Source organism: Lepus europaeus, chromosome 18 (genome assembly GCF_033115175.1).
Source record: "Lepus europaeus isolate LE1 chromosome 18, mLepTim1.pri, whole genome shotgun sequence".
Lineage (NCBI taxonomy): Eukaryota > Metazoa > Chordata > Mammalia > Lagomorpha > Leporidae > Lepus > Lepus europaeus.
In genome coordinates this window covers 734,215-747,944 of record NC_084844.1, presented here as the reverse complement: position 1 = coordinate 747,944, position 13,730 = coordinate 734,215, and the positions used below count along the sequence as shown (strand labels likewise).

At 61.6% G+C, this 13,730-nt stretch overlaps 1 protein-coding gene across 2 annotated transcripts in view; it reads right to left on the bottom strand.

Annotated features, from left to right (window-relative positions):
* CSNK1D (casein kinase 1 delta) overlaps nt 1-12,635 on the bottom strand; it is a 29,607-nt gene extending 16,972 nt beyond the window's left edge. For both annotated transcript variants that reach the window (XM_062175007.1, XM_062175006.1), the window contains exons 1-2: nt 12,245-12,635; nt 7,302-7,412 (exon numbers count right to left, since the gene is read on the bottom strand). In XM_062175007.1, coding sequence (XP_062030991.1) covers nt 7,302-7,412; nt 12,245-12,320 — 187 coding nt within the window. In that variant the 5' untranslated portion in view covers nt 12,321-12,635. The remainder of the gene's footprint in view (nt 1-7,301; nt 7,413-12,244) is intronic.
* Between the last annotated feature and the right edge of the window lie 1,095 nt (nt 12,636-13,730).

Below are 13,730 nucleotides of genomic sequence, written 5' to 3'. Positions count from 1 at the left end.
AAAAAAAAAGGGGGGGGGGGGCCTGGTGCTGTGGCATAGTGGCTTAAGCCTCTGCTGGTGGTGCCGGCATCCCATATCAGTGCCACTTCAAGTCCCAGCTGCTCCTCTTCTGACCCAGCTCTCTGCTGTGGCCTAGGGAAACAGCAGCAGATGGCCCAAGGGCTGGGCCCCTGCACCCACGTGGGAGACCTGCAGGAAGCTCCTGGCTCCTGGCTTCAGCCTGGCTAAGTCCTGGCTGTTGCAGCCATTTGGGGAGTGAACCAACATTTGGAAGACCTCTCTCTGTCTCTCCTTCTATAACTCCACCTCTCAAGTAAATAAATAAATCTTAATTTAAAAAAAAAAAAACAGAAGAAAAGAAAACCAGGGGGAGATGGCTCCAGTGTTTGGGCCCCCAACACACATGTGGGAGGCCCAGGAGGAGTTCCAGGCTCCTAGCTTTGGCCTGGCCCAGCTCTTGCCTTCGTAGCCATTTGGGGAGTGAACCATCAGACAGAAGATCTATCTCTGTCTTTCCCTCTCTGTAACTCTGCCTTTCAAATAATAAACAAGTATATTTTTTAAAAATAAATTTTAGGCCGGCGCCACGGCTCAATAGGCTAATCCTCCACCTTGCGGCGCTGGCACACCGGGTTCTAGTCCTGGTTGGGGCGCTGGATTCTGTCCCTGTTGCCCCTCTTCCAGGCCAGCTCTCTGCTATGGCCCAGGAAGGCAGTGGAGGATGGCCCAAGGCCTTGGGCCCTGCACCCGCATGGGAGACCAGGAGAAGCACCTGGCTCCTGGCTTCAGATCAGCGAGATGCGCCGGCCGCAGCAGCCATTGGAGGGTGAACCAACGGCAAAAAGGAAGACCTTTCTCTCTGTCTCTCTCTCTCTCACTATCCACTCTGCCTGTCAAAATAAATAAATAAATAAATAAATTTTAAAAAGTCATTTTAAATCGTAACTGTATTCCATGTCAAGGAAGTTAAACAAAGGCAAGGGAGATAAAAACGGACCCAAACCTGACATCTAGAGATGAAGACTACGCTCACTTGGAAAGACCGCGGGGGCGGGGCAGGGACAGAGGAGTCTGGGTGCTGGGAACATGGCGCTGTTGACACTGCTACCTGCTAACTGGTGTTCAATAAATTCAAAACTTTCTGAAATACAAAGTAAAAACAGAAACAAAAAAACCCAGGGTGGGACTGGTGACAGATCAGACATGGTAGGAGCAGCCAAAGCTTTCAGAACATGACTGAGAAAAAGCCAACAAGTGTGTGAGTAAGCTACAGGACAGCTTCTAGCCTGCGTGTCACCTGGAGGCCGCGAAGGAGAGGACAAAGGTGGCAGGGGGGGTGGAGTCGGACTGGCAACCACAGACCCAAGCTCAGAGAAGTCAAGCACAGCACCCTAGGGAAGACCTCACCTAACGACCACAGTGGGCGGCCCCTGCAGTGCTGGGCATGCTACAGGCCTTCAGGCATAGGGGAGCAGGGCCGGCCCGTGTGGACCACACCATCAACAGCAAAGCACCGACACGGCAGAACGCTCTGTGGCTGCCCACAGGGCTCCCCCACGGGATGAGCCGTCCCTGTCAGACACGGCCAGGAGAGCCTCGAGCCGCCGGCACAGAAGCCAGCCACATCTGCAGGCAGCCTGCGCTCCTGCGTGGGGCCTGGTGCTGGGAACCACGCAGGGCCAGCTACGCCCAGGGCCCTTTCTGCGAGCTGCAGTCCCCCAGGAAGGTCTGAAGAACCCTTGGCCACTTGCGTGCCTCTGTGAATTCTGGGGTCATCTTGTCAGAGGACGAACTTCGCTGTCACTGTCTGTCCAGAGCCGCTCTGCAGAGGCCCCAGGGCTGCATCTTCCTTCTCCAACACAGGGGTCTGTGTGCAGGTGAGCGTCCCCAGCGCCCTCCAACCAGTGCTCACCTGGGACTTAACCTACGTTCCTCACGGGCTTATCCTGGCAGCTCTCTGTAGCATTTTATTTATTTATTTGAAAGGCAGAGTTACAGAGAGAATCTTCCATCCGCTGGTTTATTCCTCAAATGGCCCCGAAAGCTGGACTGAGCCAGGCCAAAGCCAGGAGCCTGGAGCTCCATCCAGGTCTCCCAGATGGACGCAGGCGCCCAAGTACTTGAACCATCTCCTGCTGACTTCTCACGCAGGGACTTGCAGAAGAGCAGCAGCTGGGCCTCAAACCAGTGTCCACAGGGGATGCTGGCATCACAGGTAGGGGTTTGACCAGCTGCTCCACAATGCTGACCCCTTTAGGTATCATTTAAAAATCTATTTTGGGGACAGGAATTAGCCTAGCCATTAAGATGCTCGGCAGCTGGGGCTAGTGCTGTGCTGCCTGCGATGCCAGCTTCCCATATGCGAGCACCAGGCTGGGTCCCAGCTCTCCACTTCCAATACGGATCCTTGCTATGTGCCTGGGAAAGCTGCAGAATCTGTTCCAGACTTGGGACCCTGCCACCCATTTGAGATACAGGTGGAGTTCCTGTCTCTTGACTTAAGCCTGGCCCAGCCCCAGCCGTTAACGGCCATTTGGAGAGTTAACCAGCGGATGGAAGATCCCCCCGCCCCGTAACTCCGTCTTTTCAAATAAAATGAATCATATAAGAAACAGACGCTCAGCATGCTGTGTCCCAGCACCCGAGCTCAACACTCGGCTCTGGCTCCAGCCTCCACCCGACGCAGACCCTGGAAGGCCCTGAAGACGGCTCAAGAGTCCAGGTTCCCGCCTTCCGCGAGGAAACCTAGACCGAGTTCCAGCTCCTGGCTTCAGCCCGGTTCAGACCCGACTGTCACAGGAAGTTGGGGCTGAACCAGTGGGCTGGTTTAAATCGTTCTTTCGGGGACTGGCACTGTGGTAGTTGGTAAAGCTGCTGCTTGCGGCACTAGCGGGCACCGGTTCGAGTCCCGGCTGTTCCACTTCCGATCCAGCTCCCTGCTAATGTGCCTGGGAAAGCAGCGGAAGATGCCCCAAGTCCTTGGGCCCCTGCACCTGCATGGGAGACCAGGAGAAGCTCCTGGCTCCTGGCTCCTGGCTTCAGCTCAGCTCTGGCCATTTAGGAAAGGAATCACTGGATGGAAGAACTCTCTCCCTGTGAATTCTGCCTTTCAAATAAGTGTCTTTAAAAAAGACAGAGAAATCACAATTTTTAACTGAGTGGACTGTCAGTGTAATGAAATGAACTGATTTTCTATTCTGACCTTATTTTAGTATCTAGCTGACCTTTCCGATCTGGGGACAGGTGTTTGGCAAAGCGAGCTGCTGGCTGGGACACTCACGTCTGCACATCAGAGTGCCTGCCTCTGAGCCCAGCTTCCTGCTCCTGCACACCCGGGGAGCCAGAGATGACGGCCCAAGTCCGTGGGCCCCTGCTGTCCACGCGCAGACCCAGCGGAGTCCAGGCTGCTGGCTCAGCCTGCACCAGCCAGGAGCCGAATTTCGGACTTTCGTGGAGAGGACCAGCAGACACATCCACCTATCTCTGCCTTCAAATAAAATAAAAGCAAAAGAAAACAAAAAACACTTTTCTAATTTGCCTTGTGTTCCCCACGTGGCAAACTCTACTTTCCATAAACAACAGGTTTATTTCTTCTTTTCCTGTCTTCATTCCTGTGCGCTGCCTGGGGCAGCACCAGCAGGGACACGCAGGGCACCGAGGAAGCGGCACACACCGAGCTCTGGTGCAGGCAGGCGGCAGCTCCGGTCTGCACCACCCCTCAGAAGACACCGGGCACTTTCGGGAAGGGCCCGTCACTGCAGCCACGAAGGAGCCACCCCACTCGGCTGGAGACGCCGGCTGGGGACTGTGGCAAGTGCACGGGAGTGCCCAGAGGCACTGTCTGGAGGAACCAGCCACAGCTCCTCACCATGGAGGAAGTGCAGCGCCGTACACAGGCATGACAGGGCATGAAACAGCAACCGCAACCCATGCGCTGCGGCTACACCCAGAGTGACTGCTGCACACCGCTCACAAAATGCGGTACTCAGGGGTCACGCACCCACTAACAGCTGAGGGCGTGCCCCCCGGCAGCTCTGTCTCTTCAGTGGCAAATGACATGCTGGTCCTGTCCACGGCAACCGAGACCGGACACAACACCGTCACAGCAAAGTGCTTTTGCTCAAAGGAGGCAAAGCTTTCCGCTTGCGGTGCCACGTCCCGAGCAGACTAACCGCGGGAAAGCCCCAGGGCGCCCTCGGCTGTGAGGCCCCTGTGGACCAGGAACCTCCTGGCACAGGCCTGACCATAGGGTCACCATGAAACCACACAGCTCGTGTCAGCAACATGTGGCCTCGAGTTCCCGAAGGAGCCTGTGGGGCCAGCAGTTAGAAAACGGAGACCCAAGTGTGGCCACTGCCGCACCGCGACAGCGGCACCCAGCCTGCCCGTCCTGCCACACACACACACACCCCCGCAGCCCGGACACCTACACGCACACTTCATCCAAGCCCGGAGGCCAGGGCCAGGCGAATGCCTTCCATTCCAGCGTGTGACAAGTGTCATCGTAAAGTTGAGGACTGCATTACTGCAAATAAAACTTCCAGCCTTGAAGCATCATAAATAAAACTAGTGTTTCTCTGGTGATGACACAACAAATATTGAAAAACAATGAGCAAGCAGGGGCTGGTTTGCTGCCGAGGGGGTGCCCGGCTCCTTGGGGGTCATAACCCCACTCCTGGGGGTCCACTTTAATGTTCTTGACACCTTGACTGTTGGGCATGTTATCTGGTACTGTGAGACGTTCAGGATGAGGAGACGGTGGTGGGCAGGCAGTGGCCGCCCTGCGAGCCTGAGCCCCAGCCCCACGCCCTGCCCACTGCACACAGCTACAACCACGGAAACGCTCTCTGCTGAGGAAGTGGCCAACAGTGACTTCTGGGGACACCAGACTGGAGAGCAGCTGACAGTCTTCAGGTCTTCCCTGGCACTATTCCACTCTGATAAAAGCCTGTGTCTATCTAACAGCTCACTTTCGCTTATTTCTGATTTTTAATCTATTGTCCCAACCAGATTTTGGACAGGTGGGAGCACCTGGGGCACCCTCCCGACAGCTGACCGCTGTGGAGAGCAGGCAGTGGAATACCCAAGTTCAAGTCCGTGTCCTCGGGGAGGCAACATGGTCACCCGTGCCTCAGTCTCCACTGGGAACGCAAGGCTAATGACACCAATTCTCCTGCGCAGGACCAGAGGTCGGCTGTGACCGACGGGCGCCTGGGAGGTCCTGGCTGAACCCAGCGCCGAGAGCAGCAGCGAGCAGGGCAACCTGGCTCTCAGCTCCCTCTTGCACACCACTCGTGCCGGTCGGACTGGGACTCTCTTGAATGCCAGCATTTCGTTCCCAAATTTGAGGGGGGAACCAACCACCCACCCACAGTCAGAGACATTCGTGCTGTCTCTGTCCACCTAAAGGACATGTCCAGCCAAGGCTGGACCACAGAAACCCCAGCCCAGCACAGCTGGGCACAGCAACTCCTACCACCCTGTCTGTGACTCCAGTTTGGTCTCAGAATTCCAATGACTGGTTTCCTGGACACACTCTGACTTCATGGTACCGGCCAGGTATGCACTGAGAACAGGTGTAAAACCTGGCCCGTGCCTGGGCAGTGCCCAACGTGGCTTTACATTCAAAGCCCACACAACAAAGAGTTCACTTCTGGAATCCTACTGGTTTCCAAGATCCTGGAGAAGAGACATGGGCAGCAAAGAGGGAGCAAGTGACTCCCATGGTTCCAACAAGGGGTCCTAAACAAAAAGGCACTTTTCCCCCGGGGCAGGTAGCACCGCCTTCCGACAGAGTGGAGGGCCGTGACCAGGGGGAGGGGCGCTCCCACACCCAGGCTGCTGCCAGCCTCCCGCAGTACATGGCAGTCCCACAGCCAGCAGCAGTGAGACCTTGTCCTACACCCAGTGCCCGAGCTGGGCTTTAAGGGGCTCTTTTTCCCCTCTGCCCCAGGCACCCTCAGCCGCCAAAGCCCCCCCGATGTGCTGTTCCTTGATGTCAAGACTTATCTGGAAGGCAGAGAGACAAAAAGGAAACAGACAGAGATCGTCCATCCTCTGGTTCACTCCCCAAATGGTTCCAACAGCCAGCGCTGGGTCCGGCTGGGCCAGACTGAAGCCAGAAACTCCACCTGGGTAGCAGGTACCAAGCACGTGGGCCACCATCGCCTGCCTTCCCAGGCTCATCAGCAGGGAGCTGGATCAGCAGCAGAGCAGCTGAGACTTGGATTAGCATTCCGCTACTGGGATGCCAGCATTGCAGCCACAGCTTAACCGGCTGTGCCACTGGCAGGTACAAGCCCCCGGCACAGCTCCCAGCCAGCAAAGGCCGAAGCCTGCATCACCTGCTCCATGCAACTTGTTACAACCTTCAACCCCTATGACCTCTGCTGAGGGTACCCCGAGTGCAGACACTCGGGGCTGGGACTCTGTCCACCTCTCCCTGGGGCCATGGCCAGGGCACGACAGGGTGTGCACCAGGGAGTTTCCATCTCCTCGGCCTCCTCTGGACACTTGACACAGGCCGTGTGCTGCTGGGGGCGTCTCTGCCGCCAAGGGCACGAGGGGTCACCTTCACTTCGCCCAGCAAAGCTCAGCAACTCTGGTTTCCATCGGCACTCAGCTGAAACCACTCTTGTTGAGGGGCGGCATCCAAGGCGGCACCACTGTGGCCCGAAAGGGATGCCAAGGGCGCCCGAGGCAGGCTCCCAGGGCAGAGCAAAGCTCCTGCCGCAAGGTCCTCCAGGAGAGGCACTGCCGTCCCCTCCACAGAGCCCGCTGCAGGACCTGCAGGATGCCCACGGCTGCCGAGTCTTCACGGCTCTGGAACCCCAAAGGAAACTCCTCCGTGCTCCACCAGGCAGGCTACTTCAGAGCCCACAGAACTGCGGTGACCCTGGATCGGGACGGCATGTCCAGGTTCCACAGCTGGCCCTCAAACCAGGCTCCGAGGCCCTGGGGTGAGGTTTCAGGACGGGGAGAGCACACAGGCTGAGTCAGAGGCAGCCATCTTCAAAGTCCTCATTTTGCCAGGAAAAAATGGAGCCCAGAGTCTGAAGGGGCCCAGGGTGGAGAGCAGGCAGAGGCCACACCCAGGGACAAGGTCACATGAAGCCTTGGTTTCTAAGACTCTGCTACCTGACAGGACACGCAGGAAGGCAGCCCTCAGTTTCTTTCTGTCGAGTCTCGGAACGCAACCCCTGCGCCTTGCTCCAGAGTGCGGACAGACCCTCTGCCCCGACACCAGCCAGGACCGCCCCTCCGGCCGAGTGCTGGCCCCCTCCCACGAGGGAGGGACCTACCTCCTCCTTGCATCATTTTGTAGATCTTGCTCTCAATGTGCAGCTGAGGGTGCTTGGTTTTGACACATTCCAGCTTGATGGCGACTTCTTCTCCTGCGGCAATGTCCGTACCTTGGCAAAGAAGGAAAACCACAGCGTCAGCTGTCTGCTGCCCACAGCCCACCCGGCGCCGCCGGGAGCAGAGGACGCAGGTACGCTCCCCTTTGGATGACAGGTGACGCTGCCGGCTGACAGGTCCTTGGAGACAACCATCACCATGTTCACCTTGTCGGCAGGAAGTCTGCACAGCCCACCCTGGTCAGTGTCAGGGCAGACACAGCACAGGAAGTGCCCCCTGAACCCACCTGCTCAGTGATTCTGTCCCTGCTTCTCAGCATTGCCGCCACACCCCACGGGGTATGCCTGCATCTCCCTGTCGCAGGAGGGCTGGGTTCTCCCCAAAACCCACACCACCCCAGCCCATCGGGCCTGACCTCGATGCTCGATGGTCAGGCAGCTGTGCAGGGGCTCAGGCCCCACGCGGTCACAGGGGTCCTTTCCGATCAGCACATCCCAAGGCTGGCTAGGGCCTTCAACCAGGCCCAGGGATGCCCCTCTGGCCTCCTGGGGATAGGAGCCCAGAAAGATGCACTCTGAGGATGTCTGCCCTGTGGCTAGACTCCACCTGGGACACCTGGCATGGCACGAGGAGTGCCTGTGTTTGAGTCAACTGCTTCAGCTTCTTCGTGCAGCCTGGGGAGCGGCAGTGACACCCACGCCTGGGTACCTGCCCCTCAGCGTGGGGGACCGGACTGAGCTCCTGGCTCCACCCGATCCAGCCTCCTGGTGCAGGTACTTGGGGAATGAACCAGGGATGAACGCTGTCTGATCCAAACAAACTGCTTATTTAACAACCAAACACGGACGGACAGACTGTCAGCGCCCTAACCACAGCTTTGGTGAGCTTGTGGCAGACCTGGTGATGCACCGGCTACCACTGTGATGTCCAGCCCACGAGTCCAGAGGCAGCACCGTGTGGTCCAACCCCCACCTCAGCTTCACACAGACGTCCCACACCTGACTCTGACCCCGGGCTGTGCTGGCCTCCCCTCTGCACCCAGAGCATCCTGGAGGGACCACACAGCTGACGCCCCTGAGGAATTAACCCTGGCCCTAGGCGCCCAGACGGGACCAGGAACTGGCTGGTCCTTAGCAACCAGGCCCCCACTGATTCCCAGGGCAGCCATGGGGATGAACGGGGTAACAATTACTTGGCCTTCTGAGCTTCCCAGATGAGCCGTCAGCCAGCACTAGAACAATCGGCTGCTGCGGCTCACACACTCTGGGGACAAACCCCAGCACCCGAGAATGGCCTGGAATGGCCGCCCGAGACACAGCACTTCAGCAAGTCCAGACCCAGAGCCTCCCCAGGGCTGCAGCGCCACAGGCACCCTCAGCGCATCCCTGCCGGGACGGTCCCGGGCCTAAGAGCTCCATCTCCATCCAGTGCTCTCTGGGGCACTCAGGAGGCGGGCCATACACTTGGTTCTCCTTGTCGACAGGCAGGCAATCTACCCAATCACCAGAGAAATGACTTCATCACACACCCCCTGTGCCCCTCACAGGCCTGGACGCAGCAGATGGGAGGGACAGTGAGTCATCTGCTAGTGACGTCAGCAGCTCCCTCACCCCAAAGCAGCAGTGGCACAGCCTTTGGTCAGTGTGGCCGGTGGCAGCCAAGGTTCACAGCAACAGGACTGCAGGGAGCCACATAACTGCCGGAGGGCGGGGACACTGCTCACTCCACTTCCCTGAGGCCGAAGGGGCGGACGCCCTGCAATGCTGACAGCTCTGAGCAGGAGCCCTACCCCATCAGAGCCAGCCCCACGGGCCGGGCCAGCCATCAAGGCTGGACGGGAGGGCGCCCGACGTCCAGGCTCACAGCGGACGCGAGCTCAGCACCTGCCAGGGAGGAGTGCCAGCCGCACAGCTCAGGCCCTGTGTCCAGTGGGCAACAACCCCCACCAGGCCGGGCAAACGTCACAGTCGCTGGCGTGCACATCCCACTGCACACCAGTCCACGAGAGGGGTGAGCACAAGCAGCCGTGGCGCCGTGGCCACACGCTCGTCTTACTCTACAAAAGGCTTGGAAATAAGACAGGTGGCCCTCCACCACAGGTGAGGTCTGAGCAGTGCTCCCGGAAGGACCAGCGTGGCAGGTGTCCTGGGCTTGGGTTCCAGGTTCAGACCAAGCCCAGAGCAGGCGGGCAGAGGCAGCTCCACAATCCTGCTCTAAGAGGGTTCAGTCACTATGTGGACAAGGCTGGTGTGGGTCCTGGAAGAGAAACTCGCACCCCTCAGGGCGAGCAGACAGCAGAGGGAGAATCCGGGGAGCCTAGCCCAGAAGCAGGAGCCCGTCCCTGGGCGGGGAAGGACTCTGCACTGCCAGCCAGGAAGCCGCTGTCCCAGCAACAAGCCAACAGGGACCCGCCTCGGAGCAGCTGGGCAACGGTCACCTCAGGGGCACCTGTCAGCCAGGTGGCCCCGGGCAGAACTGTGGCTTCTCCTGCCAGCACTCAGGGGAAGCCGGGGGGTGGGGGGGTTCCGGAAGCTGCATGAGAACCGGGAACACTTCTCCTCTCCAGGCCGCCAGCACCGTGGGGTCCCCTGCGTGCTACACACCCGCACGGTGCCGATCCAGAGACAGCCGGGGGAAATGTGAAAACCAGAAGAGGCTGCTCAGGGCCGCTGGCGAGGCCCCCCCCCCGCCCCGGGCCCTCAGCTCCCACCGCCTGCCTCTAGAGACCAACGCAACGGAGAACAGAGGCCCAGCCCACGCCCGGCCCCCGCCAGCCTGCGCGGCCTCTTCCCTGGGACCCCCAGGCCCCCACCAGCCTGCGTGGCCTCTTCCCTGGGACCCCCAGGCTGGGAACACACGGTCCGCATTAGGAACCCGTCCTCGGTTTTCAGAGGCTAGCAAGTGTAGGAGTGAAAGGGGTTTCCACTGCCTCGGACACCCACACGGTGACACACATGGCCACCACACCAGCGCCACTCCACAGGTGTGCGGGCTGCCACACCTTGCCAGCTTGCCCTTCTGAAGAGACTTCTGGATCTGGCAGGCCGAGACTGACAACTGACATTGAACTTCTTAGTGGCCCAAGTCCAGCACACACACTTCCTGGAGCCCAGGCACTCGACAAGAGCCCTAGGGTGCTGGCCCCACCCCGCCCCTGCCTGCCTTCCTTCCAGCTCCAAACACCTGGAAGCACACGAAATGCCAGGTAGGAGCTCAAAGCAGGAGGGCAGGGTCAAGGGCACTCACGCCAGACACACGAGACGGGGTCGCGACACCTCCAGTCCCGACACAGGCAGGACGACCGCGGCGCGGCACGACCAGCCGGCACGTCCTGTCCTCAGAGGGTCAGCCGTGGGGCCCAGCGCCAATGTTGATGGAGGAAGACGGGTTGTGCCCTGAGGGGCGCGCACCACAGCCCATCCAGAGGCAGCGGCCAGAGGGGGCACTGTACGCGGTGCCCACGGCGTGCCCTGGCAGCACAGCGGGGTAGCCGAGGACGGCGCCTCACCGGGCTTCCACTCCACAGGAAGCTCCCGTGTCCGTGAGTCACTTGGTGACAACTGGACTGGCTGAACCCATCTCTGACAGCACAAAGCTGTCTCGGGCCACGGAACACACAGTGTCAAGGCCTCCCCTTTGGCTGCCCACGGAAGGGTGCCTGATGGGCTGGCTTTTCAGTATAGAGCCCAGATCCTGAGGTTAAAGCTTCTGCCAAAAATCCATTGTTCTATAAATAAGCCACAACTTCCATTTACCCAGCACTCCGACTCTCAGCACTGCTGAGCGCGCAGCTGGCAGACTACTTAGAATAAATATTTAAAATGCTTCTAAAGCATATTTTACTCAGCAGGCTATTAAGGGAGAAACTCAGGTTCAAAGACATCCACACGGCCTGGAGGCACCCAGGCCCCAGAGGTCCTTATGACCACCCCCGCCCTCCGAGGGACGGAGCGCAGGACAGAAGGCAGCGCCTGTTCCCCCCGCACTCCACAGCAAGTGCACCTGCCGGCCGCGGTCCCAAGCCCGGGGCTTCGGAGCCGCTCAGGAACAGGATTCCACCGCGGAACAAGCTCGCGGGGAATCCCGCACGTCCCCAGCGCCTCCCGGGGCCCGCACCTGGGCACGGACTCCGACGCAGGGCCCACAGGTCCCGGAAATGGCTGCGGGGCGCGTCCCAGCCCAGACAACCCTTCCCGCCCTCCTACTGGGGACTAAGGAGCCGGGTACGCGCGTGTGTGTGTGTGCGCGGGGGGGAGGGGCGGCCCACCGGGCCCGCTGACGGCCAGTTACCTGCAAGGGGGCCAGCAGATGCCACCAGGAGCCGCTGCTGACAGGGACCCCCCCACCGCCCCCAGCACGCAGGTCATGCTGACATTTCGCCCACACGTGTGCAGTGCGGGGATGCGGGTGCCCCAGCAGGCGCCAGACCCACCGCGGACGGGGGACAGTGGCCTTTGTTGACGGCGGCGACCTCAGGCCAGCGGAGGACGCTGCCGCCCGGCCCTGCCCCTGCCTGCTCCAGGCCCGGTGACCCCTAGACCCGGCGGCGCCCCCTCCCGGAGGCCTGCGCCCCCTCCTCACCGGACCTCGACCCACTGCTCGGTGCCGCGGCCCGGCCCACCCCCAGGAGCCGCTGTCCCCTCCCCAGGGCCGGCTGCCCTCCCCCTAGGCCTCGCTGACCCCCACCCAGTCCTGCCCACCCCCGGGCCCCGCTGTCATCCCGGGCCGCGTCCGCCGCGCGGCCCATGGTTTCTGGCCCCGACCCGGCGGCTCCGCAGCTCTCGCCCCCGCCTTCCGCGGCCGCCCGGCCTCGGACAGCTGCGGGGTGCGGGTCCCCCGCGGGAAGGGGCGCCGGGGGGAGGGGCGGCGGCTCGCGGGGCCTCACCGAGATAGATGTCTCCGAAGGAGCCGCTGCCGATCTTCCGGCCCAGCCGGTACCTGTTCCCGACTCTCAGCTCCATGGCGGCGGCCCGCTCGCCCCTGCCCTCCCGGCCGCTTCCTGGGTCTGAGCTCCGGAGGCGGCGCCGCTGCTGCCGCTACTGCGGGTCCGGCTCCGGCTCCGCCCCCCTCACGGCCCCGCTTTCACCATAGCTTTCCGGCCGCTCCACCGCTCCCAGCGCCTCAATACGGGGCGGATGGGACAGTTCGAGCGCCGCCGCCCCTGCTCCGGCCTGTGCCGGCCCAGCTCGCCCTCTCCCCGCCGCGGATGGACTCGGATCTTCCGGGCCTAAATCCCCCTTCAGCTGCCTAAAGGAACCGCCGCCATCGTGCTGTGACGTCACTTCCCCTAGCAACCCGGCGGGGCGGGGCCTCGCCGCTCGGTGGGCGGGGCCTCGCCGCTGGGGCGGGGCGAGCGAGCTCCTGCGCACTCCCCACCCCGCGCCCGCAACGCGGGACCTCGGCCCCTCGACCCTCGGTCCCCGCCACCCGAGGCCACCCGTCGTCTTGTCGCCAGCGGGCACCACGTGCTGGCGCCCCCTGCCCCGCAGATGCCTCGCGACCGACCTAGGAAGGGACCCTAGCGGGTCCTGTGCAGGAAGGAGACGGGGGCCGGGGGCTCCCGGGGCTGGAGCTGACACCTCCCCCCGCCCCCGCCACGATCCAGAGGGAGCCCTGTAGGCGTGCGGCCCCCGCAGGAAGGACGCGGGGTGAGGCTGGGGCGCTGGCCGGAGTCAGCGTTGGTCCCAGCTTCGTGGGGTCTGGCGCCCTTGGGAAGGGGGTCACGGACTCCAAAGTTAAGGCCGAAGGCAGCTCCGGATCCCTGCGCCTGAGCTGTGCCTGCGGAGACGGTGGGGGGCTCTTCCAGGCATCCGGACGGGGCTGGTCCCCTCCAGACACCCCGGGGTGCAGGGCCAAGAAGGGCGATCTTCGGGGTCCTCCTGCTGAAGGCGAGCACCAGGGCACGCATCCCCAGCCACACTCTGCCCGATCCAGCCTCCTGACCCCCAACGTCTGGAGGTCAGGTTTTGGGGCCCCGGGCACCAGCCAGGCCTGGAGCCAGGTTCTCAGGCTCACAGGTCAGGGGTGGATTTTGCACCTCGTGGGCACAATGTGCTCCTAGCTCTTCTGCCGGGGAAAGCGGGGTGTGTGTGTGTGACAGGAGGAGCCCGGTGCCCACTCCCCGCGGTCCCTGCCAGCGCCTCGAGGAGCTGTGGGGCTTGGGGCGACCCCTCGGCCTGCTGTTCATTCTCAGAATGGCTCAGGACAAGGAGGTGTCCCAGGGACCAGAGTTCTTGCCTGTGGCGTCCAGGAGGGGCCCGGGCGGGAGCGGTGCTGCCTGGCTGCCCCAGCCCCTGTGTGAGGCACCCCCCCCCCCCCCGCACCAGGGGCCGCCCTGCCCCCACCTTTCTGTGCTCTTGTGCTCCAATTCC